The sequence below is a fragment of the Culex quinquefasciatus genome, chromosome 1 (genome assembly GCF_015732765.1).
Source record: "Culex quinquefasciatus strain JHB chromosome 1, VPISU_Cqui_1.0_pri_paternal, whole genome shotgun sequence".
NCBI classification, from domain to species: domain Eukaryota; kingdom Metazoa; phylum Arthropoda; class Insecta; order Diptera; family Culicidae; genus Culex; species Culex quinquefasciatus.
This window is the reverse complement of record NC_051861.1, coordinates 32,821,833-32,845,555: the sequence shown is the minus strand read 5'-3', so window position 1 is coordinate 32,845,555 and position 23,723 is coordinate 32,821,833. Positions and strand designations below refer to the sequence as shown.

Genomic DNA, 23,723 nt, shown 5'->3' with positions numbered 1-23,723 from the left:
AAGCTTTTTTCTTTCAGTGTATTTTTTTTTGGAAAGCCCGTCAGATTTCCTATAAGTTTGTCTTTGACCACTTTTTGATACGATGCAACGGCTTCGAGATATAGCAATATAGCGAAATACAAAAATATTTAAAACACTTACGTCCTTCTCAAATGTCATTATCGAGTGTAACTGGTTCCATATACACAAAAATGGCTTATATATGCCTAGGATAACATGTCTACAAAGTTTCATTGAAATCGGAGAGGGTCGGGTACAACCGATTCCCTATTTGACATGGAATTGCTCTATGTACAAATTACGATCGTAATTTCTCGATCCACGATCGAGATTTTTCAATAGTAAAATTACGATCGTAATTTCTCGATGGTAAGTCGTAATTTGTCGATGGTAGATCGAGATTTGTCGATGGTAAGTCGTAATCTTACTATCGAGAAATATCGATCGTGAGTCGAGAAAATTACGATCGAATGCAATGATCACCACGTTGGTGTAGCAAAAAGATTTGGTCCGTCGTCGATTTCCCCTCCACGCAACCGGCTTGGCACGTCCCTACGAAATCTTTTGCCCGATCGCGACAGAAAATGATCTGCCACTTTGTAGGTCGCGTTGAGAATATTGATAGCTTGATACTTATCATATTCCAACTTGTCCCCCTTCTTGTAGATCGGGCATATAACTCCCTCTTTCCACTCACTCCTCCGGTAGCTGTTCTGTGTCCCAGACCTTGACTATCAGCCGGTGTAGACAGGCCGCCAGCTTATCCACCTTGATGAGTTCCGCACCGATACCATCTTTACCCGCTGCTTTGTTGTTCTTCAGCTTCTTGATGGCATCCTTAACTTCCCTCGTCGAGGATGCTCCGTCCTTATCCCGGCACGTTTCGGATCGCGGTATAGCGATGTAGCTATTCCATGTCCTGACGCTCCCGTCTTCAAGCGACGCTTCTTGTCCCGGAAGAGATAGATTTGTACGTCTCATTGTCTTCATGCAAAGGGTCGTTCCATTCCTTCTGTTTTCTGGTCTTCTTTAGTTTTCTGAAATAAACATCGAAACATTACAACGAACAAACCAACAGCTCAATCAAGGACGTTCGGAAAAAGTAACCGCTCAACACCGTTTTTTCTTCAGAATGTGAAGATCCCCACGAAAGAGGGGATACCCAATTGTGTATGTGTGTGTTGTATTTTTGGTCAAATTCATTCTTCTCTAAAAACAACTTCCTAGCTGCGTCATTCGAACTCCACTTGCGTCTTCTTTTTTTTCCTTTCTTATTAAGATTCTCCAAGAGCCGTTTCAGAATGTGCTCATCCTCGATGTGTGTGTGTGATGACTTGTGAGATCGGGGGAAAATTAAAAAGAGCTCCTACTACAGTGACAATGGTGGAGGTTCGGTTGGTTGATTGGTTGGTGGAGGTGGGATGAAAAATTAATTATTCTAAACAAAACAAAACTCGTACACCGCCCCGTATGTTTAACCTTAAGGAAAAAGTACACAACTCAACAGAATAGAAATGCCTTCGCTATGGAAATATTCACGTTTCTCTCTTCTTTTTTTTTAATTACGCTAAACTCACACCCTCCCGACTCGACGCCCTTCTTACTTCCACGCCTGTTTGATGGCCTTCTTGGAGGCAAAGTGCTTCACCACGTACGAAACGCTCGTCAGCAGCACCAGCACGGTCGTAATCATAAGGTAGTCAAAGTCTTCCTTGAGCAGATCGAACGTCTTCGAGGGGGCGACGCGGGTCACGAAAATGTCCAACCCGTGGACAAACACCAGACAGGAACTCTCCAGACCGGACGGGGCGGTGTGAATGCCGCGCATGTTGGCCACCGTTTGGTTGTAGTTGACGATAATCTCGTGCGGGAGTGGGAGTTCCGGCATGTACGGGATGATGCCCTCCTCGCGGGCCTTTTCCGGCGAGGTGACGGGACGTCGCGGATCGAGCAGGGCCCAGGTCATTTCGGCGACGGCACCGGTCGTGAGACCAACTGAAGAAACACAAATTAAAGTTCTAATTCTCAGCCTTAAAAATAATTCTAAACTCTTACTCAGAAGGTGCTTGCTGGTGATGCCCTTCTCGGTGATGGTTTCCTTCAGCGCGGACACGGCCACCGGCAGGATGTAGGACTGGCGTTCGACCAGCGGCAGCGGGGGTGCGTCGAGCGAGCTCCAGACCGTGCTGTTGGCCTGGGTTTTGCCCTCGTACAGTTCGAGAGAGGCTGGGGAGGGAGGAAAATGTTTTAATGGTAGTCAATATTGTGATGAGTTTTGAACCAATCATGTTGTAAATCAAATTTCTCTAGAAACTTAAAATTATGAATTGAAAAATTTCTATAATTCTTAATTTGTAATTTTCAGTGTAAGAACGGGCCTTGACCGATCTTATGCACCAGGTTCCCGACGAACACGCACTGCCCTTACACCTACATCTCACCCTGGCTCTGAGTCAGCACGAGCAACACGCTAGGACACGCTTTCGGTGTCACTCACCCTTGGCCTGCTTCTATAATTAATAAATAAAACAATTTAAACGAGTCGTACATTTACCCAACGACGTTTAGCGAGTTGGATAAATACGACGAGTCAGAGGCGCCGACTAGTCCAAAATGTTGGGGGGGGCACGGTTGTTTTCCGAAATCGTTAGGTGAGAGTGGCGATTTGATGTTTAAGTTTATTGTATATCACGAATTTTACCAATTTGAATATTACGATGTGGTAAGAGTTTTTTTCATCCGGAATCCATTTTTTTTTTGAAAAAGATAATTTATTAAAACGTGATTGAGAATGTTTATTGGGGGAATTTTTTATATGTTTGGAAGGCGAATTCCTTCTAATTGGCATATTCTCACTTATTTTCCAGAAGTAACTGTCAATAATAAAAATTATCAGGTATTTAAAATTCAACAACACAAATATTCTAAAAATGAAAACAAAAGTAAAAAGCAAAAATTTAGAACTTTAGAAATTGGAAAATACACATTAAAAAACAACATTTTTTTCAAATCTGCAATTTAGAAAAAATGACAGAAAAAAATAAATATTCCAAAATTTAAAAAAAAAAGTTTAAAAAACCCTAAGGTTAAAAAAAAAACTCATGGCTTAAAAATGTTAAGAAATCAAAAGTTGAAATTCAGAAATTTAAAAAATCAGAAATTTGGAAATTACAAAAAAAAACAATGTTTAAAAATAATCGAAAATTTAACATCAATTTATTTGTTCAGAATTTAAGAATTTAAGAATTTGAGAATTTAAGAATTTAAGAATTTAAGAATTTAAGAATTTAAGAATTTAAGAATTTAAGAATTTAATAATTTAAGAATTTAAGAATTTAAGAATTTAAGAATTTAAGAATTTAAGAATTTAAGAATTTAAGAATTTAAGAATTTAAGAATTTAAGAATTTAAGAATTTAAGAATTTAAGAATTTAAGAATTTAAGAATTTAAGAATTTAAAAATTTAAGAATTTAAGAATTTAAGAATTTAAGAATTTAAAAATTTAAGAATTTAAGAATTTAAGAATTTAAGAATTTTAGAATTTAAGAATTTAAGAATTTAAGAATTTAAGAATTTAAGAATTTAAGAATTTAAGAATTTAAGAATTTAAGAATTTAAGAATTTAAGAATTTAAGAATTTAAGAATTTAAGAATTTAAGAATTTAAGAATTTAAGAATATAAGAATTTAAGAATTTAAGAATTTAAGAATTTAAGAATTTAAGAATTTAAGAATTTAAGAATTTAAGAATTTAAGAATTTCAGAATTTAAGAATTTCAGCATTTCAGAATTTCAGAATTTCAGAATTTCAGAATTTCAGAATTTTAGAATTTCAGAATTTCAGAATTTCAGAATTTCAGAATTTCAGAATTTCAGAATTTCAGAATTTCAGAATTTCAGAATTTCAGAATTTCAGAATTTCAGAATTTCAGAATTTCAGAATTTCAGAATTTCAGAATTTCAGAATTTAGGAATTTCAGAATTCAGGAATTTCAGAATTCAGGAATTTCAGAATTTAGGAATTTCAGAATTTCAGAATTTCAGAATTTTAGAATTTCAGAATTTCAGAATTTCAGAATTCAGAATTTCAGAATTTCAGAATTTAAGAATAACCAAAAAGATACACAAACGGTAATAAAATCAAAAAAGGCATTATAACAATTTGATACGACCAAAAATTTGCAATTTTTTAAAAAGAAATCAAGAAAAAAATTACCTAAAATTACTCAAAAAAAATCGAATTTATCAGCATTTTTTTAAATATAAAGCTGTCATCAAATGACCATTTTGAAAAGTGCTTCAGTTTATATTCGCTAAATCCTGATCTACAATGGCAAATCGCAGAATGTTGCGTCTGAAAACTTGATGATTGTTTTGACAAGAGTTTGCGTAAGTTTGCTCTTGTATACTAAGCTTGCTGGTTTTCCTACCTTGTTAGCATAAGAGAGCGCAGTAGTATAGATGAAACGTTGTCGATTTAAAAAAACAACAAATGTTTTTGAACTATTTTACAGATTCGCTTACAAGAATTCTATCGAATTCCAATTCAGTTTTAAATATTATTTTCAATTATTTCTGTGATTTTTTTTGTAATATTTAAAATAAGAATATTTTTCTTCCAAAATTTCTGGGGGGCACAATGTATGGGCTGCCCCCCTGCCCAATTTTAAGGGGGGCAAAAAGTACCGTGCCCCCCCCAGAGTCGGCGCCCCTGCGACGAGTGCTAAAAAAATCAAGTTTTGCAACGAGTTGCTTACACTATATTTTTGCAATTCCGAAAAACGCATTTTGAATGGAATTTTATGTCAAACGTTCATGTGTTAAGTAAGTTCACCGTTCAAAACAAAAAAAAACACTCATTTCAGTGCTGAAAAGTAGGACTTTTCGGCACTGGTGTTAAAATGTATTGATTTTCAAATCTGTTATTTTTGGTAGTTAAAAGTAGACCGTTTCGTTTCTCCAGAAGGACAGGAAAAGTTGACAGTTGCACAGTGTGGTTGCAAAAAAATGTTTTTTGATCAATAATTATTTTTTGGCTCCCTGATTTTTTGACAAGTTTGGGAAGAGGGAGAGGGGGGTGACAAAACACTTTTAATAAAATTTCAAATGACGATTGAAAAAAAATAACTCAATTCATAATTACTTATTTAAAAATGTTTAAATCTTCAAATATAAGTTAAAGAATTTTGTAATTTGAGAAATAAAAAAATAAGAAATTTTACTCATTTTGATTGTTTATTCGTGATTTCTCAAATTAAAATTTTTGAAAATTTTAAACTTTTTCATTAATTTCACGAAATACAACAGTGTTCAGTAATATCGAGAGGTAAAAAAATGCAATGTTTCAAATGCTAAACAATCAATGTTTATAAACTGGGTGCTGAACAGTGGTTCGCAAAACGGCCTCAATTTGGAACTGTCAAAGTGGAACCAATTTACTGTTCGCCAAAAGTAGAAAGTATTGTCATCGATCATTAAAAGTAGTTTTTTTTGCCAGAATAAAAATATGTGGCTTTTGAGGACCTGGAGTTAAAGTCAAGAAATCTTGAGAAAGTTGAAGGCGAGATTTTTATAATTATGAATTTAAATTGTTTATGGAGTCGATGCGTTCCATCCAGAAGCTGTCTTAATTGTTTGATTCCGTTTGAAAACCTACCGGTTTAGAAAATCTTGAAAATCTTCTCTGTTTTTTGGATCAGCTCCGCTAGAATAAGCGATGTTTTTTCGCTGCACCAGGAAAAGCTGCATGATTCCAAAATCAGCCAGGGAATTTATCTGCGACATCGCAGAATGACACTCTCGCCGCAGTTCTTCGTCACCCGTAAAAAATAAAAACCTCTCCTAATCGATTGAAACTTGAAAACATTCACAATTTTCCAACAAAAAAAGTCAAAAACAAGATAAAATAAAGCCACTGACACTGATTATAAAACAGCTCGTTTACCAGTAAGAAAAAAGTCATGCTTGAGCTTGAACAGCCTCCTACTTTGTAGATGTAAACAAAGTGGGATTATTCGAAAATCACGTTACGCATTCTCTCTATTCATCACCCAGTCCTAAATTCCTCAATTTTTATAAAAAAAAAAAAACAAAATTTTAAAACTCTTGATAAATAACTTTAAAATTTATTTTTGAAACTTTATTTGAAAGCCTGAAATTTAAAACTATAAAATTTATAACTGAAAACTTTCAAATTTTTAGATTCCTAAATCCTTTATTTCTCAATTTCTGAAATTAAAAAAAATAATAAATTTATATTCTTAAAGTCTTAAATTATAAAATCCTAAGAAAATGCTAAATTATCCTATAAATTCCTTTATTTTAATGTTTTTAAATTCTTTAGCATAATTTTAGAATTCAAAGCATTATGAGAATTAAGAATTTAAGAGTTTTAAAATCAAAGAATTTTATTTTATTAGCTTTTTACAATCTTAGGATTTTAGAATTTATTATTTTAAATTCATTATTTTTTTTATTTTAGAAATTGAAGAATTCAAATTGGGAAATCACAAATTTAAAACATTTTGAGAATTTAAAATTCTAAAAATAAAGAATTTTATAGAATAGGTTTTTTTTATTATCTTAGAACTTTAGAAATTAAGATTTAATTTGAAATTGCTTAAATTTTTGAATTTCAGAAATTGAGGAATAAAGGATTAAGGAATCTAAAAATATTTAAGTTTTTTTTTAATAAGTTTTTTTTAATTTATAGAATTGTTGAATTTTAGTATTTTAAAATTGATAAACTTATGATTTTTAAATTAATAGTAGTTTATGCAACAAGTTGCAAAAAGAGGTTTTTTTCAGCACGAGTCGTGCATTATACGACGAGTGCTGAAAAAAAAACAAGTTTTGCAACAAGTTCCATACAACATTTTTTGCATTTCAGAAAAAAAACATCCATTGAGTGAAAGTCAAAGTATTTTATGAATAAATCGTTGAAATCAAAAAATGTTGAAAAGTATTACTTTTCGAAACAAGTGCTCAAAAGTAGAACTTTTCAGCATTTATTTTGCAAAGTGTGGCTATTTTGTCGTTCAAGAATGACAGGAAAAGTAAGTAATTTCACGACGGAATTGCAAAAAGAATTTCAACATTTCAAGCATTTTGAGAGTTAAAAATTTAATTCAAAAATTAAGAAAGTTATTTTTCTATTATCTTAGGATTTAAGATTTTAAGAATTCGAAATGTATTGAATTTTTGAATTTCAGGAATCGAGAATTAAAGAATCGCAAAAAAATTATAGTTCGGGATAAAATTTTAAAAATTTGAACGGATAATTAATCTAAAATTTAAAAATCAGAGAACTTTAATAATGAAAATATAATGAGAATCAATAAATTTCAAGAATTGAAAATATTGTATTTTTCAATGTTTTTTTTAATTTGAAATAAAAAATAGAATTTTGTGATCCACTTTTTTTAAACTAGAAAATTGTTGAATACCGGAATTCTAAAATACAGTAGTTGTTCGGTAACTGGGCTGAAAACGTAGCCCAGTCACCGAATGTTGCTCGTTAACTGGGCTGAACATAAAATAACGAGGGGACCACCGATGCATAATATTTTCCAGATGAAATATTAAAATAAAAATTAATCAAATTTATTTACTATGCGTATTTTTTATATTTCTTTAATTGTAACTTGAAATTAAGCAAAAGTTTGAAAAAAGTTTTTATTTTATTTATTTTTGATTTTTGCATCCATTAACCCCTCGGTCATTTTGGTTTGTTTTGGTTTTTTGACGTTTGTCTGCTTTTTTACTGGGCTACGGCCTAGTTATCGAGCACCCAGTTAAAAAGTAGCCCAGTTAAACAACGCCCAGTTACCGAACAACTACTGTATTAGGAAATATTATGTTCTGAGGTTTATAAATTTATTGAATATTTGTTTTTTTAGAAATGAGCAGGCCAAGGGTGCATGATACTGATGATACTCGTCGGTTGACACACCTAGGCGAGGAACATCCCGGAAAGAGCCCAACTACATCCGTAGTGCTGTTTGGACAAAACAGCATGGCTCTGGTTCCTTGCAAGTGTCCTATTTTCTTACCTCCACGTTGGCTTGGTTTAGTCATCATGATGACAAGGTGTAACCTAGCTGGTGGCCTGTGGAAACGACTCGTAAACCTTTGACCAGCGAGGGTCAGAGTAGAGACGGCTAGAAGAAAGGGGCGCGACAATGTGGGAAAGGAAAGTAATTTGTGATTGTAGACGGTATTGTTTTGATTCGCAGTATGTTGAGTCAACTGCTGTGGATGTACCTGAGCAGCGCAGAACGGGGTTTCTCTTCTTTCCATTTCAGCTAACAGCTATCTTCTGTTTATTTTGTTTCACTGATTTTCTAAAACGGCTTCTGCTTACTATCCTCCGTTTGATTTCGATTTTACTTATTTGATTCTCTTATTTCTCAACGCTTTTCCACTCTATTTTACCAATTGATGCTGCTGTAACAAACAGTCTGCTTTCCCTTAATTTGACAGCGATGTCAATTTTGTTTATCATGTGCCTTTTCTTTATTTATCTATTTGAATAATTTCTCATCTTCCCTGTAAATTGCCCTCAATACAATCTAAGCTTGTTTGTTACCTCTATTTATCAACTATCGTCAATTTCTTTATCTACTTCATAAATTACTATCTTTCTTATACTTTTGATTCTTTACATAGTATATTTCATTCACTGTCCATTGTTTTGAAACTTCACTTTTTTCTTAAGCAAGGTTGGAGCCTTTACTCAATTTATGGAATGATTAAAGTGTAAAGATACTCGGTTACCCTAACGATCGTTACAAAAAAAAGTTGTAGTTTTGAAAAGCTCATTCGGAAAAGTGCTGCCACCTGTTGGTCGGTTTCAGACTGCTGAAGCTGAATTTTCACATGAATATCGCGAGAGTGCCACACAGATCTCATTACCCTCCTGAAGGTCAAGTTTGGTTGGGTTAAAAAGATGGGCCGTGGGGAAATGGGAAATGTAGGTACCTAAAAAGAATTGTGTTCGACTTCACCTACACAAAATCAAAAAAATTCATCTAGTGCCCCAACTTGCATAGGGAAGAATGAGATGCAAAATCACAAATACCCTAAAAAAATGCCAATCTCGGCTATTGATCGATTATCACCAATCCAGTAGAATATATGGGAATTAAGATCATTCTGGTGGAGTTCGTTGGCGACTAAAGTTCAGCTTTGAAAAGCAAGTGAAGTGTTTGGCCTTTTAGGGAATGTTAAAGTAGCACACGAGGTGCGTAGTAAGTTCTAATTAAGCTGGCTGTTAGTTAACCTTTCTTTTCTAGTCCTAATCTAGTACAAAGTGCCACAATTGATCCTAAAGCGTTCTGCGAACGCGTAAAACCATCAAAGATCGTGTAAGATTATATAATAATTATAACGAATATTTGAAACAACGCCAGCTTAACGATTTACTTTAATTAGAATACAGCGAAACGTCCTAAAAAACCGCTGCTAGTGCTAGGAAAGGCCAATTGTGTGAAGTGCTTATAACAGTCAGGTAAGCACACTTGAAATGTGGTTAGATCTGGTCCTAATGTAAAAATTACACGGTTGAATAGGTTGCCCACTATTCAACGTGGGTTTTGGTCGGGAATCGACCAAATTGCGAGTTTCGATCGTCCGAAACGCTTCCCCTGACGGAACAACTCGCTTGGAGCCGACCGTGACGTCAGTAGACCGCCGCAAGCCCACGTGGTCGGTGCTTCAAGCTACGCCCGAAGGCGAGGTCCGAACTAACGAAGTGTTACGGTAGCGCCTGCTACATCCGGGAAAACCAACCCCCTCAAAGGAACAAACAAGAACTCCACCGTGCCCCTCGTCGGAGGAAGACGCTTTCCCTCTGGGCGACTGGGACGACATCTAACGCCATTTTGACAGATGTTAGCGGAGACGCCATAACCTCTGCACGAGTCGACATAAACCGGACGTCGATCAGTTCCTCTAGTACGTCTTTGGGGTAGAGTTCGGCGCCGACAACCAGTGAAGTGAACCGAGCGCGCGACTTTGCGCAGCACGCAGCGTGACGGGAGAAGCGCAGGGCGACGTCCACGTGTGCCAGCAGCGATTGGACCCAGACCGATCGAATCGGAGACGTTGGCCAAAGGCAAACCGTTAGGAAAGCACCCGGGAGACTCGGCGGTGCAAACCGGAAACACGTGTCGAGCGGATTCCACGTGTACGAGATTTACGAGGTACCTATCCCAACCCAATCGGAAGCGGTGGCCATCGGCTTACCGTTGGAAAAGCACCCGGGTCGCACGCCAGTGCGATCGAAACACGTGTCGAACGGATTCCACGTGTCCGAAAAGCAGACGGAGTTGGAGAGCATCGTGTCGCAACGGTATCCAGATCGCAGTACGGGACCGCACGAAAGCGCGTTCAAAGCACCTCATCGTTGGACCGGCCCGCCTTCCCTACGCCGGACCGGAATCGGAGCAGTGACCAACCCTGCTCAGAAGGTCAGATCTAACCCTCTATACTGAGCTCGAAGAACTTTTTGTTAGTTTAAAGAACCTGGGAGACGTCCCAGCCGATGTGTTAAAAGCGTTAGGGTAATTAAAGCCATATTTGCCTCCAAATACAAAAGCTTGAGTTTAGTTCACACCACTAAGCTTGTTTGATTGGTTGAATCGAAGTTTAAAACGAATCTTGTCCACGGGCGTAAGTGGGAGAATCTATTAGGATTAGTGTGATCAGTTTGGGGTCGTGATTTTGCATCCATTCAGTTTTTTTTTGATTAGTATAACCGGATTTGTCTCCGAGGGACAGCTAATTGTATCTGTGTGGTTTCACTGATAACCCGCCTTGAGAAAGAGCCTTTTGCCGGGCCAAAAGAAAACAGCATTCAGCAGTCTCTCACTGGTTGAGGGTGGCGCGACGCCTCAGGCGTTAAAGCTGCTGTCGGTTGGGAAAAATTGCATACGTTACAAAAGGATTAACACAAATATTACTATTGTATTTTTGGTAAACTTTTATAACATGCTTAGGACCAAAAATTGTAACAAAACACCGCGACAAAAGAAATAGCAACATATAAACACCACTCAACACTAGGAAAGATTTCAGGAGAAAATAAAACACAGTAAATAACAATTAGTTTTTGAATTCAAACTAAAAATAAAACAGTTTTTGCTTTAATGAAAGTTGTTAGGCACACTATAAATGGTTAGGCGCTTATACTTACATCAAACCCTACTTAATGTACCACCCCCGGCCGAGTTAAAATGCGTAACCGGAAAAGAAGGTGTGCATGCCTGGCACGAACACTCAAAGCGTGTTCTAGCGTGCTGCTCGTACTGACTCAGAGCAAGGGTGAGATGTAGGTGTAAGGGCAGTGCGTGTTCGTCGGGAACCTGGTGCATAAGATCGGTCAAGGCCCGTTCTTACACTGAAAATTGCGAATTGCGAATTGCGAATTGCGAATATTTGTTTTTTTAGAAATGAGGAATTAAAGAATAAAAAAAAATTAAAGTTTTAATAGATAAATTTAACAATTTACCAATTAACACATTTTAGATTTTAATACAGCCAGACTCGATTAGCCGAAGACCAAGGAAAAATTTCACTTCGGTTAATCGAAACCGATCGAAACTTTGGATAACCGAGTCTGGGCTGTATTCTAAAAATTTCAAATTGCTTATTTTGATATCATGCAAAAGAATTTAATAATTTTACAAGTTTACACAAATGGAACGAATTTAAAAAATTAATAAGATAATATAACTAAGAGAAACGTACAACAATTAACTGCCGCTCTAATCTAGTCCGTCCCATATGTTAAAAGTGAGTGCTGAGATAACGCTGTGAGAAGCCTAAAAAAAGTTTCACCATTTTTCTCATTCGAAACCAAAATTTTTGATCTAATTTTTTATACAGTTATTTTGATATCTGTCTAAAAAACACCACTATCATGAATTTGATTTAAAAAACTATTAATTTGAAGCTAAATTTGTGGAATTTTCAACAAGAGACCGAGTTGTCTTTATTTGTTCATAAATAAAGTCAGGTCAGTCATGGTATCAAGGTAGGCTTGAGCATTTACACCAGAGGTTCAACCTTATTCAACTGTCATTTACAGGTTTGTTTTGGTAGTTTTCCAAGTAATTAATGGTCACCAAATGATACAAATTTGTTTATTTCAGATTTTTATAGAATTCCAAGATACAAAAATATGACCAGCAACGACACCAGAATTTTTTTAAAATAACACAGAGGCAAATGACATAGGAATGCAAATCTCAACTGTTTAACCCCTCGAAATTAATTACACAAAATCCGCTTTTCGGAGGTGGATTCTTTTCCAGAACCACGATCAAGCCTATTCATTCAAGACAAAATATAACTATGGTGTAGATATCAGCTATAACGGTATGCATTTTATTTTTTCTATTCGTGGTTTTCCCTTGAAAAAGAAAGAAAGCAAAAAGGTTTGGATTATTTCGTTTTCAATATTCAAATATTTCTTCAGAAATGAACAGTTAATAATATTTTCAAGCTTTACGTATTCATAAAGACATACTCTGTAAAATTTAAACAATTTTGCATCCACTCAAATGATTTGCGAGGCATTTCTACATGAGGAACTGATTTGCCTTTATTTTGCATATGGGACAGCACGAAAGTCATATTTATTTTGGAATTTTTAGAACAAACATACCTTGTTTATTCGATAGGCCAAAAAATATGTAAAAACAAGACTTTTGTGAAGTTTATCTCATTTTTGACAAAAATACATATGGGACGGACTAGATTGGAGCGGCAGTAAATTATTTACACGACCGAATGGTGTCTTGACTTTCGGGGAACCATTTTTTGCCAATCATTGAAAAATATTTGAAAGATCTCTACAATGCGTCATTAACTTTGTTTACCTGGCAATAAATAAGGTAATAAAATAGAAGTTGAATGCTGATTTTTTGAACTTCATTCCTAATTTAAAAAAAAGCCGGGATATTTTATTTTAAATAAACACTTGACTTTTCCAAGTTTGATGAATTGGCAGCAATGAGGAAATAACTGAGAAGCAACTTGTTGGAAGGCAAAAAGCTCACTCCGCAAGTTAAAAAAACCTTAAAGTACCATCTTGAAATGCAACCACGATAGTCATCTATACCAGCATCAACAGTTGGCAGTATGGCAAAATAACGATTGTTTATACTCACCGAGTTCCGTGCGGCGCACTTTGTCATTATAGTACGTGTACACGAGCCAGTTCTCCGAATGGACCATGTGCAGCGGCGGTCGGACCCGCTTGTGGGACATGGAGAACACGATCGAACCGGACACAACGTCCAACAGGTGCACGTTCAGGATGTCTGTGGAATGAGAGTCCCATTTAGTACCAATTTTAAGAATCCCTCAAAACAAAAGAGCGCCTTACACTTGTGAATGTTGTCCGGGCCGTGGGTGGCCACCGCAATCAGGTTCGGGTTGATGTACTTGTACAGCACGGAACGGTCCGCGAGGACGCGACCCTGCGAGTGGACGTGCTCGATCGGGTTCTTACCCTCGATCGCGACGATCTGCTGCTGGCCCTTGCCCGGTCCGCCGAGATTGACCGTCCACGTGGGGGTGGTCGTGAGCCGTCCGTTGCTGAACTCCACCAGGAATCCTCGAATCGTCGCCGTTTCCCGATCCGCACTAAACAGGTAGAACGCGTTCACGAATTTGGCCGTACTTTCGGGCACCGCGTGCGCTTCGTTCTGTTCGTCCAGCAGGAGCAGTCCTCGCAGGAAGTCGGGTCCGGTTTCGTGCAGCAGCGACGCCTGGCGGATCTTGTACGTGAGCTGGACGAGGCCACCGTTGATCGGTTGGCCGGTGATCGGGTTAAACTGGTACAACAGTCCGTTCTTGGTCACCTTGTGACGTCCCAAAATGGCACACTGCGCCGTTAGCGGGTAGAACCGGGACGTCCGCTGAACCAACAGCTTCATCGGTTGATCGTTTCCAAATCCGGTCATCTCCGGCAGATATCGCACCCAGTGTTGCTTTCCGCTGACATTGTCAATTCCAAACACCTTTCCACTGGCGGTGACCACCACCAGCATCTTGTGCAGGCCGAAATCGTCCCGCACCAGGCCGGCACGCTGCGCCTTGGATGGGGCCGGACCCAGGCCGAGCACGTGCAGCACAAGGTTTTTGACGTGGGCGATCTGGTTGCTGATGCGGCGTTGCATCGCGCCGAAGACGTCCCCTGGGAAAAGGTTGAGATTTTTAATTTGTGGAAAACAAGCGCTTCAAACTACGAAAACATGATGTAAAATCAAACTAGTAAGTATAGAAAAAAAACGTTTTTGCAAAACATTTCAAAATTCTGTAAATATCGGAGCCCGTGTTTATGCTCCATATATTTTTATAAAAATTTGTATGAAAATTTTGTTAGTAAAAGAATGCTCCCTTAAGGTGTGCAAGGGTACACTCAATGTTAACATTTGTTTATAGGACTTAATAAGAAAAAAAAAGTCGAGATGTTATGTTAGCTGGCCCTTCTCGACACTGTCCCGAACTTTCGTTTAATTTGATTGCCAGAGTCTCGAGTTATAACATAAAAATGTTGACAGTAATCGGGCGTGTACGTGTGACAAACCGTCCACTGATTAAATTCCCTTTGGCCAGTTGCCATACTTGCAGTAAGTGTGTCAAGATAGCACGATCAGAACTAGAGCGTCCAATTTCCCGGGGTTACAAAATTCCCGGGAAACGGGAAATTTTCAACAAATTTCCCGGGAAATCCCGGGAATTCCCGGGAAATTTGAAATTTAACGAAAATTATTCTTATCCAGTTTCTGATTAATCTTCTGCAACGAAATTGTATAGAACAACAACTTTAATGGTCAAAATGAGTGTGAGGATTAATTAATGGCTTGACTGCTTGTAAAAAATCATGCAACTTTGAGAAAATATATAAACTTTCTAATTTTGAAATCATTCAAATCGTCCTAAATGAAAAAAAATATTATTAGTATTTTTGTTGAGAAGGATTTTTTTAAATCAATGTGTTTGGACAGTGAAAATCTATGCTCCTCAACCATAAAATTGCTTTTAAATTTGTCTCAGTGACCATAAAAATAAAATAAAAAAACCAAAAAATTCAACCTGTAAATAAATAAATAATCATTGAATTTACCTTAAAAATCTAATTTCTAGCGCTTTTTAACTTGAAAATTTGATACGAAGTTGTTTTTTATTTTTTTTATGGTTTTATGATATGATTTTAGTTATATGGTATTCAGCCCAATAAATCAATTAGATTAAAATAATGTTGAGCATTTAAAAGTGGTTGAAATTCAACGATATTTTTTTCATATATAACCCTCTTACGCCCTTGGTAGATCACGTGTTTCATAAATTTATAACTTCAATCTGTAATTTCTCGAATACTTAGAAACAAATTCTTCTTACACAAACCTTTTTTAAAAATTTAATTATATCAGTTCAATTTCCATCCAACATGTTCAAGGTTAAAAAAAAGTCAAACAAATCTCAATGTTGATCTTGGCCGGAAGATGTAAATATCTTATTTTCAAATGATATAACAAAAAAAAAAAACATTAAAAAAGGTTGTCAAAAATAAAATAGTTTCTATTCATTCCATAACAGCGTAAGTTTTCTTGTCCAACATATAAGCAAACAATATTCCTAGTGGTGAATGCATCAGAAATAAATATTATCTGAATTAAATCTTGACATGAAATTTACAGACAAGCTGATTTGTTAAAATGAACAGTAGATGGAACTAAAAAAAAAATCAAATCTCCAATTATTATTTTTTGTATAATTTCAAAACATTGGTGCCAAAAAGGTAGGAAAATGTATACTTCTGCTTGTATTTCGGGAATTCCCGGGAAATTTACAAATTTCCCGGGAAACGGGAAATTTTTTTTTCCGGGAAATCCCGTGAATTCCCGGGATTTTTTTCCCGGGACGGGAATTTGGACGCTCTAATCAGAACAGAACATAAACTTTTTTTTATATTAATAGTATTTTTTTTAAATATCCCTATTTGAGAATTCTGCAACATGGGCGTCAAGTCAAGGAGCTATTACACTACGGCAAACAAACAAACAAACTCGCACTTTTTGACATTTTGCCTTGCTTGCGAAACACAACAAATCGACGCCAACATTTCAAAAAGCATCATGTACAAACCATGCGTTTTGAGAAAAACGCATTTGAATGTTGAGCATCCATTTTCAATTCCCATTTTAATATAAAAGCAAAATAAGATGTTCTAATAATAACAAACGACGAAAAACGTTGCTTTCGTTGATACTTGATCATCCAAATTCAATAAAACATTATTTCCGTCGTTTTATTTAAGAAAAACAAACATAACTTCTTTTTAAATCATCAACGTCTATATCACCCTGCTGTCATTGAGGGGGGCGCTTTGTTATGATTCGTTTTTCTTCGCCGAATGTACATGGCGCTTTGTTCATGATGCTTTTTTTTCGTCACCAGGTTTATGTAGTCTTTTGTTTGACAGGTTGACAGGGCTATATCAACAGGGACTGCTGATGGCAGAGATTTTGTTTATGTTACTTTATTTAAAATCATGATTAAACAGACTTTACTGAAGTAACTTTTGCTCATTTTAGGTGGAGAGGTAGCTTATTAGGAGTACTTTTAGAATATGCAATAACCCAGAAAGTGTCAAAATGTACATGATGCCTTTTGAAATGTTACCGTCGAAATGTATGTTTGAGCTCAGGACGTCTAATTTTGCAGGTAAACATTTTACAATTTTAATTGGCGTTATATTGATCAAAATCAAAATCCTAGCTAAACTGCTATCCCAACTCGTAATGTGTGTCCCAATTCACCTCAGTGGACGAAAGTCCAGGTCTGGCCAAAACCCACGCTACATACCTGGGTAATGAATAGAGAGAATGCGTTACGTGACGCGTTTCTTACTGGCAAATGAGCTGTTTTAAAATCAGTAGTATGTGTTTTATTTAGTCTAGTTTTTAATTTTTTTTCTGAAAAATTGTGTGTGTTTTAAAGTTTCGATCGGTTAGAAGAGGTTTTTCTTTTTCATGGGTTAAGTACGGTATGCAGATCGGAAGGAAGGCGGTCAAGAAATATTGCGTGTTCTTTTCGTGTCCCCCTAAGAAAAGTTGAGAGTTCGGTATGAGCGCGTTTGACGGTGTGCGCGCTTGAGGTTCTTTGAGGGAAAAAATAAAAAGATCAAAAATATTCGGAAGTTAAAATTAAATTATTAAAAAAATGAAATTATGAATCATGTAATAATGAAATAAGTAAATTGGGAAATTAAGAAATAAGGATATTAGGAAATTAGGAAATTTGGAAACTGAGCAATTCTCTACCAAAACTGGAAATGGATTTTATTTGTATTTTTTAATTTGGCTCAAACTTTGTGGGGGACTTCCCTGTGACCAAATAAGCTATTTTGTGTCATTGGTTCACCCATACAAGTCTCCATACAATTTTGGCTGCTGTCCATACAAAAATGGTATGTAAATATTCAAACAGCTGTAACTTTTGAGTGAATTTTCTGATCAATTTGGTGTCTTCGGCAAAGTTGTAGGTATTGTTGAGGACAATTGAGAAAAAATAGGTACACGGAAAAAATGCAGATTTTTTATCAACTTTTTCACTAAAACTCAATTTCCCAAAATACGTATTTTTTGATTTTCGAGATTTTTTGATATGTTTTAGGGGACAAAAATCCGCAACTTTTGAGCTATCGAGAAACATGGTCAAAAAATCTGCCGCCAAGTTATGAATTTTTGAAAAATAGTGATTTTTGGAAAAAATCCAAATTTCATGCAAAAACAAATTTGAAGTTATTTTTTAATGCAAAATTGAATTTGCAATCGAAAACTACTCTACAATTTTTTTGATAAAGGGCTTCGTTTTCAAGATATAGCCACCGAAAGTTTGATTTTAGCAAAATATGTGCAGTTTTTCGATTTTTAAAAATAGTGACCATGAGCGACCATTTCTAAAAATATTTTTTTTGAAAAGTTCAGAAAATTTGCTATAAAATTGTCTAAGAGACATTGAAGATTGGACCTCGGGTTGCTGAGATACAGCCGCTTTAAAAAGAAACACGAAAATTGAAGTTTTCTAAGTCTCACCAAAACAACCCACCATTTTCTAATGTCGATATCTCAGCAACTAATGGTCCGATTTTCAATGTTAATACATGAAACATTCGTAAAATTTTCCGATCTTTTCGAAAAAAATATTTTGAAAAAATAAATAAATCAAGACTAACATTTTAAAAGGGCCAAACAATGAATATTACGCCCATTTAAAATGTCAGTCTTGATTTATTTTTTTTCAAAATATTTTTTTCGAAAAGATCAGAAAATTTCACGAATGTTTCATATTTTAACATTGAAAATCGGACCATTAGTTGCTGAGATATCGTCATTAGAAAATGGTAGGTTGTTTTGGTGAGACTTAGAAAACTTCAATTTTCGTGTTTCTTTTTCTTAAAGCGAATGTATCTCAGCAACCCGAGGTCCAATCTTCAATGTCTCTTAGACAATTTTATAGCAAATTTTCTGAACTTTTCAAAAAAAATATTTTTAGAAATGGTCGCTCATGGTCACTATTTTTAAAAATCAAAAAACTGTAAATATTTTGCTAAAATCAAACTTTCGTGGCTATATCTTGAAAACGAAGCCCTTTATCAAAAAAAATTGTAGAGTAGTTTTCGATTGCAAATTCAATTTTGCATTAAAAAATAACTTTAAATTTGTTTTTGCATGAAATTTGGATTTTTTTTTCCAAAAATCACTATTTTTCAAAAATTTATAACTTGGCGGCAGATTTTTTGACCATGTTTCTCGATAGCTCAAAAGTTGCGGATTTTAGTCCCCTTAAACATATCAAAAAATCTCGAAAATCAAAAAATACGTATTTTGAGAAATTGAGTTTTAGTGAAAAAAAGTTGATAAAAAAATCTGCAAATATTTTTTCCGTGTACCTATTTTTTTCTCAATTGTCCTCAACAATACCTACAACTTTGCCGAAGACACCAAATTGATCAGAAAATTCACTCAAAAGTTACAGCTGTTTGAATATTTACATACCATTTTTGTATGGACAGCAGCCAAAATTGTATGGAGACTTGTATGGGTGAACCAATGACACAAAATAGCTTATTTGGTCATAGGGAAGGCCCCCACAAAGTTTGAGTCAAATAAAAAAATACAAAAAATAAAAATGGTCGAAATCGGCCGATTTCGTAGAGAGTTGCTCAACTAGGAAAAAAGGAAATTTGGTAATTAGGAAATAAGGAAATTAAGTAAAATGAAATAATGAAATAAAGAAATTAGGAAATTTGGATGATAGGAAATTGAGAAATTTAGGAAAAAGGAAAATTAAGAAATCAGGATATTAGGAAAGAAGGAAATAAGAATATTATGAAATTAGTAAGTTAAGAAATTTGGTAATTAGGAATTTTGACAATTAAAAAATTAAGAAATAAGGATGTAAGGAAAATAGGAAATTTGGAAATTTGGTAATTAGGAAATTAAGAAATTAGAAAATTAGAAAATTTGGGGTGGGAGTGAATTTACGAGCCACGGTTTCAACATTTGAATGAAAAAAAGTGTTTAGAAATGCATTATACACCTGTCCAGTTGTTTTGCAATCATTAGTTTCCAAAATACCTAAGTATTGACAAAAAAATTGCCAAAAATAAATTTTGCGGTGCTGTAAATTGGAATTTAATAAAAATTCATAATATTTTAAATTCAGCCCAAACATGATAAATATGATTTTCAATGCAGAAAAATGCGTTTCAGATTGTTTTCAGTTGCATTGACTTTTATTTTCATTTAGGTTTGGAAGTTTTTTGAAAAAAAAAAAATAATGTTTTGCTCCCTGATTTTTTTAACCAATTTTTAAGGGGGGAGGGGAGGGGGGTCACATAAATTTTGAAAAATGTTTGCAACGACCTTATTTTTAAATTATCACGCAGAAAAATATTTTGTAGAATCAGCCTGTACGAGGTTTGATTCAACAAAAATTTTGTTGAATATAATCAACGCCGATTTTGCGTTGAAACAAACCTTGATTTTGTCAATTCCACAAAAATCTTTTTTTGTTTTGAAAAAGTTGCTTTGACGTTTAGCGTTGATTCAACAAAAATCTTGATTTTCAAATCAACAAAACGTTTTGTTGATTCAAATATGCCTTATTTTTCTGCGTGATTGAATTTTTAAATTTCTAAACTCCACTTTTTTTATTCTGAAATTTGGAGTTTTTTGAATTTTTGAAAAATTAGAGTTTTTGAATGCTAGAATTTCGAGTTTTTCGTAAATATGTGTTTTCGAATTTCTATATATCAGACTTGTATTTTGACTTGTAATTTCTAAAAAATTTCAGGTTTCGAATTTTTAATTTTTTGAGCTATTGAATTTATAAATTCTTTAATCTCGAATTAAGTATATTTTTTTCAATCCTGCATTCTTTTAATTTCCAAAATAAAGATTTAAAAATGGTTGGAATTTCCTTCATTTTGTTTTATTGTTTAAAATTTCTTAAATATTTGTTTTTCCATATTTTCGAATTTTTATTTTTGAATCATTTGTATTTTCGAATATCAGGTACTAGTAGGGGAAATCTGCCCATTTTAAGCCTAATAAGCGGTCGTGTTTGAATGATGCTGGGTAACCTGGATTGTTCCCTTAAATTCACTAAAACCAAGTACACCAACGAGTAGAGCAACTTTTTGTGAACATTTCTGTTTATTTTCACTTTTATTGAAAGTTATGCTATTCCTTTTACAAGCATTTGAAAAAAATATTTCAAAAATGCATTCTAATCAGTCGAGTGCATTGGGTCACGTCCATTTTCCTATTTACAGCTTAGTTCTTTTTTTCTTCCAGCGCTCTATAGCGAAAGTTTCCTGGCAGCACTTGCTCACTCCAACAGGCGCTGCACCAGCATGTTGGTTGTGTTGGTGGCCACCCTTTGTTCTTTAATTGCCTTCGCTTCTCGTTCGGTTTTCTTCAGCCTTCGATTGGAATGGGTAGTCAAAATTTAAACGTCAAAAGACTTGGCGCGTTTGTTTTTTTGAAGGCGCTTGCTAATTATTAACATTTTTCGGGATAATTTTTCAAGTGAGTTACTAACGGATGGGCAAAAGAACATGTTGCCGGTAGTTGGCAGCAATTTTATATCTTAAGCGCTTTTAAATCGTTGGCGCAAGTGAAACGATATAGATGGCGACTTTCGTTAAGCAGTTAACCTCTCATCTTGCGTGTGGATGTGTGTGCCACCAAAATGATGAGAAATAGAAATTATGATCAAAAGTGCTTTAAATTTGATCTTTTTGGCCAGTAAATGGCATAAATTTGCGTGCTTACTCGAGGCGGTGCTGTTGCTGGTAAGTTTATAGCCTAAATAGTATTTTTGGAGCTTAAATCGAGCATCAAACTCTCCATATGACGAAGGTAGGTGTTTGATTAGAAAGGTTATATTTCCCCTAATAGTTGGCCAACAGCAATAAAGACAACTTCTATTTCTACTCCGTTTCGACCAAAAAACTAAATCTGTCCCTTTAATTTCAAGATTCTGCATTTTGAGATTTGCTGGATATAAAATTATTAAAACGTTTGTAACTTTCAATAGCATTCAAAAAGTAAAATTCAAATTCCTTGATTTTTTCATCAAAACATATTACAAACAAGCACCGCGCGAAGAAACGTCAAACGCCACTTTCCGTTTCTGTTCCTTTTCAGCTGCGTACCGCTTAAGAAAAATCTTTTCGTTACCCTTTCCTTGACAGTTTCTTGGGCGTTTTTTTTATATATGGAGTTTTGCGTTCCTTCCGAGCTGCATACTAGCCTTTACGAAAAACCGCGGCGAAAGTGCTAATTTTTGGAGAATTGCTTAAAAAACAGTTTAAGAATTTGGCAAAGTTATGATAATAATGTTACAACAAACAACTGTTGAATAGAAAAATAATAATTCTCTCTTAAAATGTCATGAAATCTTTTTTCCGAGAGAATTTACACTACAATTGCATTTCAAACTAGAGCAAACTAACAAATCACAAATCTAACAATAAGCAATCAATAAAAAAAACGTTAAATTTAAGCAAAACAAAAAGTACCAAACAGATTCATCACGCCCTTTGAAAAACTTACATTCCAAACCACTGTCCTCTGCGCGATAAACGATTGCGGCGAAAAAGATTGATTTAATTTATACAATTTAAAGTTAAGATAAAGCACGCCGTTCAACTCACCATTCTTGTTGTTCAGCTCCTCCTCGATCGCTCCCTCCGCATCCGAAAGCGTCAAATCCAAAAAGTCCGCCGTCTCCACATCGGCCAGCGCCTCCTCCCGGGTCCACTTGATCTTGCCCTGCTGCACCAGCGTAATCGCACCGTCCTCGCTCGCAATCAACACCCGGCAGGCCAGCTGTTTGCCACCGCCGGCCGACGTTTTGCAGCGGATCGCGACGAGTTGGGGCGCGCCGAGCGTTTCCGGATATTCGGCGGAAAAGTCCAGCGCTTCGTACGGTGTGTTGTCGCGAAGTTTTGGGCGGTCAGCGTGAGGGTGTTTTTGGGTCGGTTCGTGGTGGCGTGCAGGAGCAGGGGCTCGCCTTCGAGGACGGAGTCGTCGACGAGGAGCGAGTCTTCCGGGGAGAGTTGGGTTTTGTGGTCGGAGGTGAGGGAGTAGAGGCGATTGTCCTGGATGATGGCGGGGGTGCCGGGGAGGGGTTTTGGGGCGGAGGAGGCGGGTACTTCTAGGGGTTTGACTATGATTTGTGGGTTTTCCGCGAGCAGGTCGATCGCGAGGAGTTGCTCGTCGATGGCGCACGCGTAGAACGATCCGGACAGGGTGCAGCGGCCGTCCTTGATCCAGGCGGCCGTGATGCGGGTGGTGGCCGCGCGGGTTTGCTGACCCGTCGTGGCCACATAGCCGGTCAGTTCCAAGTGCGATCCCACAACGGGGACGACCTGGTACAGCGTTCCCTCATGCAGGAACCAAACCGCGCCTTCCGCACGGTCCGGATTCACCGGAACCAGCGACCATTCCCACTCGAGCGTTCCGGTGTTCGAGTTCCAGCCGCGGACCATCGCCGGACTCACCCCGGTCACCGTAATCACATCGAAAGCCCGGTTGTACCTCCCACCGCTCTGCTGAACCACCCCATTTCCCTGGCTCGGCACATGCAGCAGCTTAATGTCCCCCCGGGGACCCGTCTCGAGCACCTGCCGCCACAAAATGTCCCCCGACTTGGCACTGATCGCCGCCAGCACGTTACTCTCCGTGGCCACGATGATCCGGTCCAGCGAGCTCGAATCGAACGCCCCAAAGGACAACTTCCCAACGTAGTGCTGCCGCCTGCCGATGGTCAAACATTAGTTCCCACACCAATTACGGACCATTTCCGTCGGACTCACCAATCAAACTTCCCGATCTGGTCCTCGTAAAGGCCGCAAGCCACCTGCAGCAGACCCGCTAGGGCGAGCAGCGTCCACCAATTCCGGGTGGGCTTCATGATCGTGACACGAGACTGAACCTTTTCACGCGCCGGACCAGTTTTTTTTTTTCACGACTTTTTCACACTTCTTTTATTGACTTTTTTCACCACCTTCTTCGGCGGCGGTGGCCTGATTTTGACGGGAGCGCGATGTGTCAATCGTTTTTTTTTATCACGACGTGTTTGACGTTTGCAAAGGGTCTGAGCAGAAATTAGCTCGACCGAGGGATACGACAGTG

General features: G+C 36.6%; 1 protein-coding gene across 1 annotated transcript; it reads right to left on the bottom strand.

Moving 5' to 3' along the window:
• Window positions 1-1,119: 1,119 nt before the first annotated feature.
• On the bottom strand, window positions 1,120-23,645 carry LOC6047832 (ER membrane protein complex subunit 1). The gene is given in 8 exon segments (XM_038261059.1): window positions 1,120-1,995; window positions 2,056-2,226; window positions 13,173-13,325; window positions 13,391-14,203; window positions 22,140-22,157; window positions 22,241-22,537; window positions 22,540-23,345; window positions 23,405-23,645. Coding segments are annotated over 8 exon segments (2,751 nt in total). The 5' UTR covers window positions 23,503-23,645; the 3' UTR covers window positions 1,120-1,600.
• Window positions 23,646-23,723: the final 78 nt, after the last annotated feature.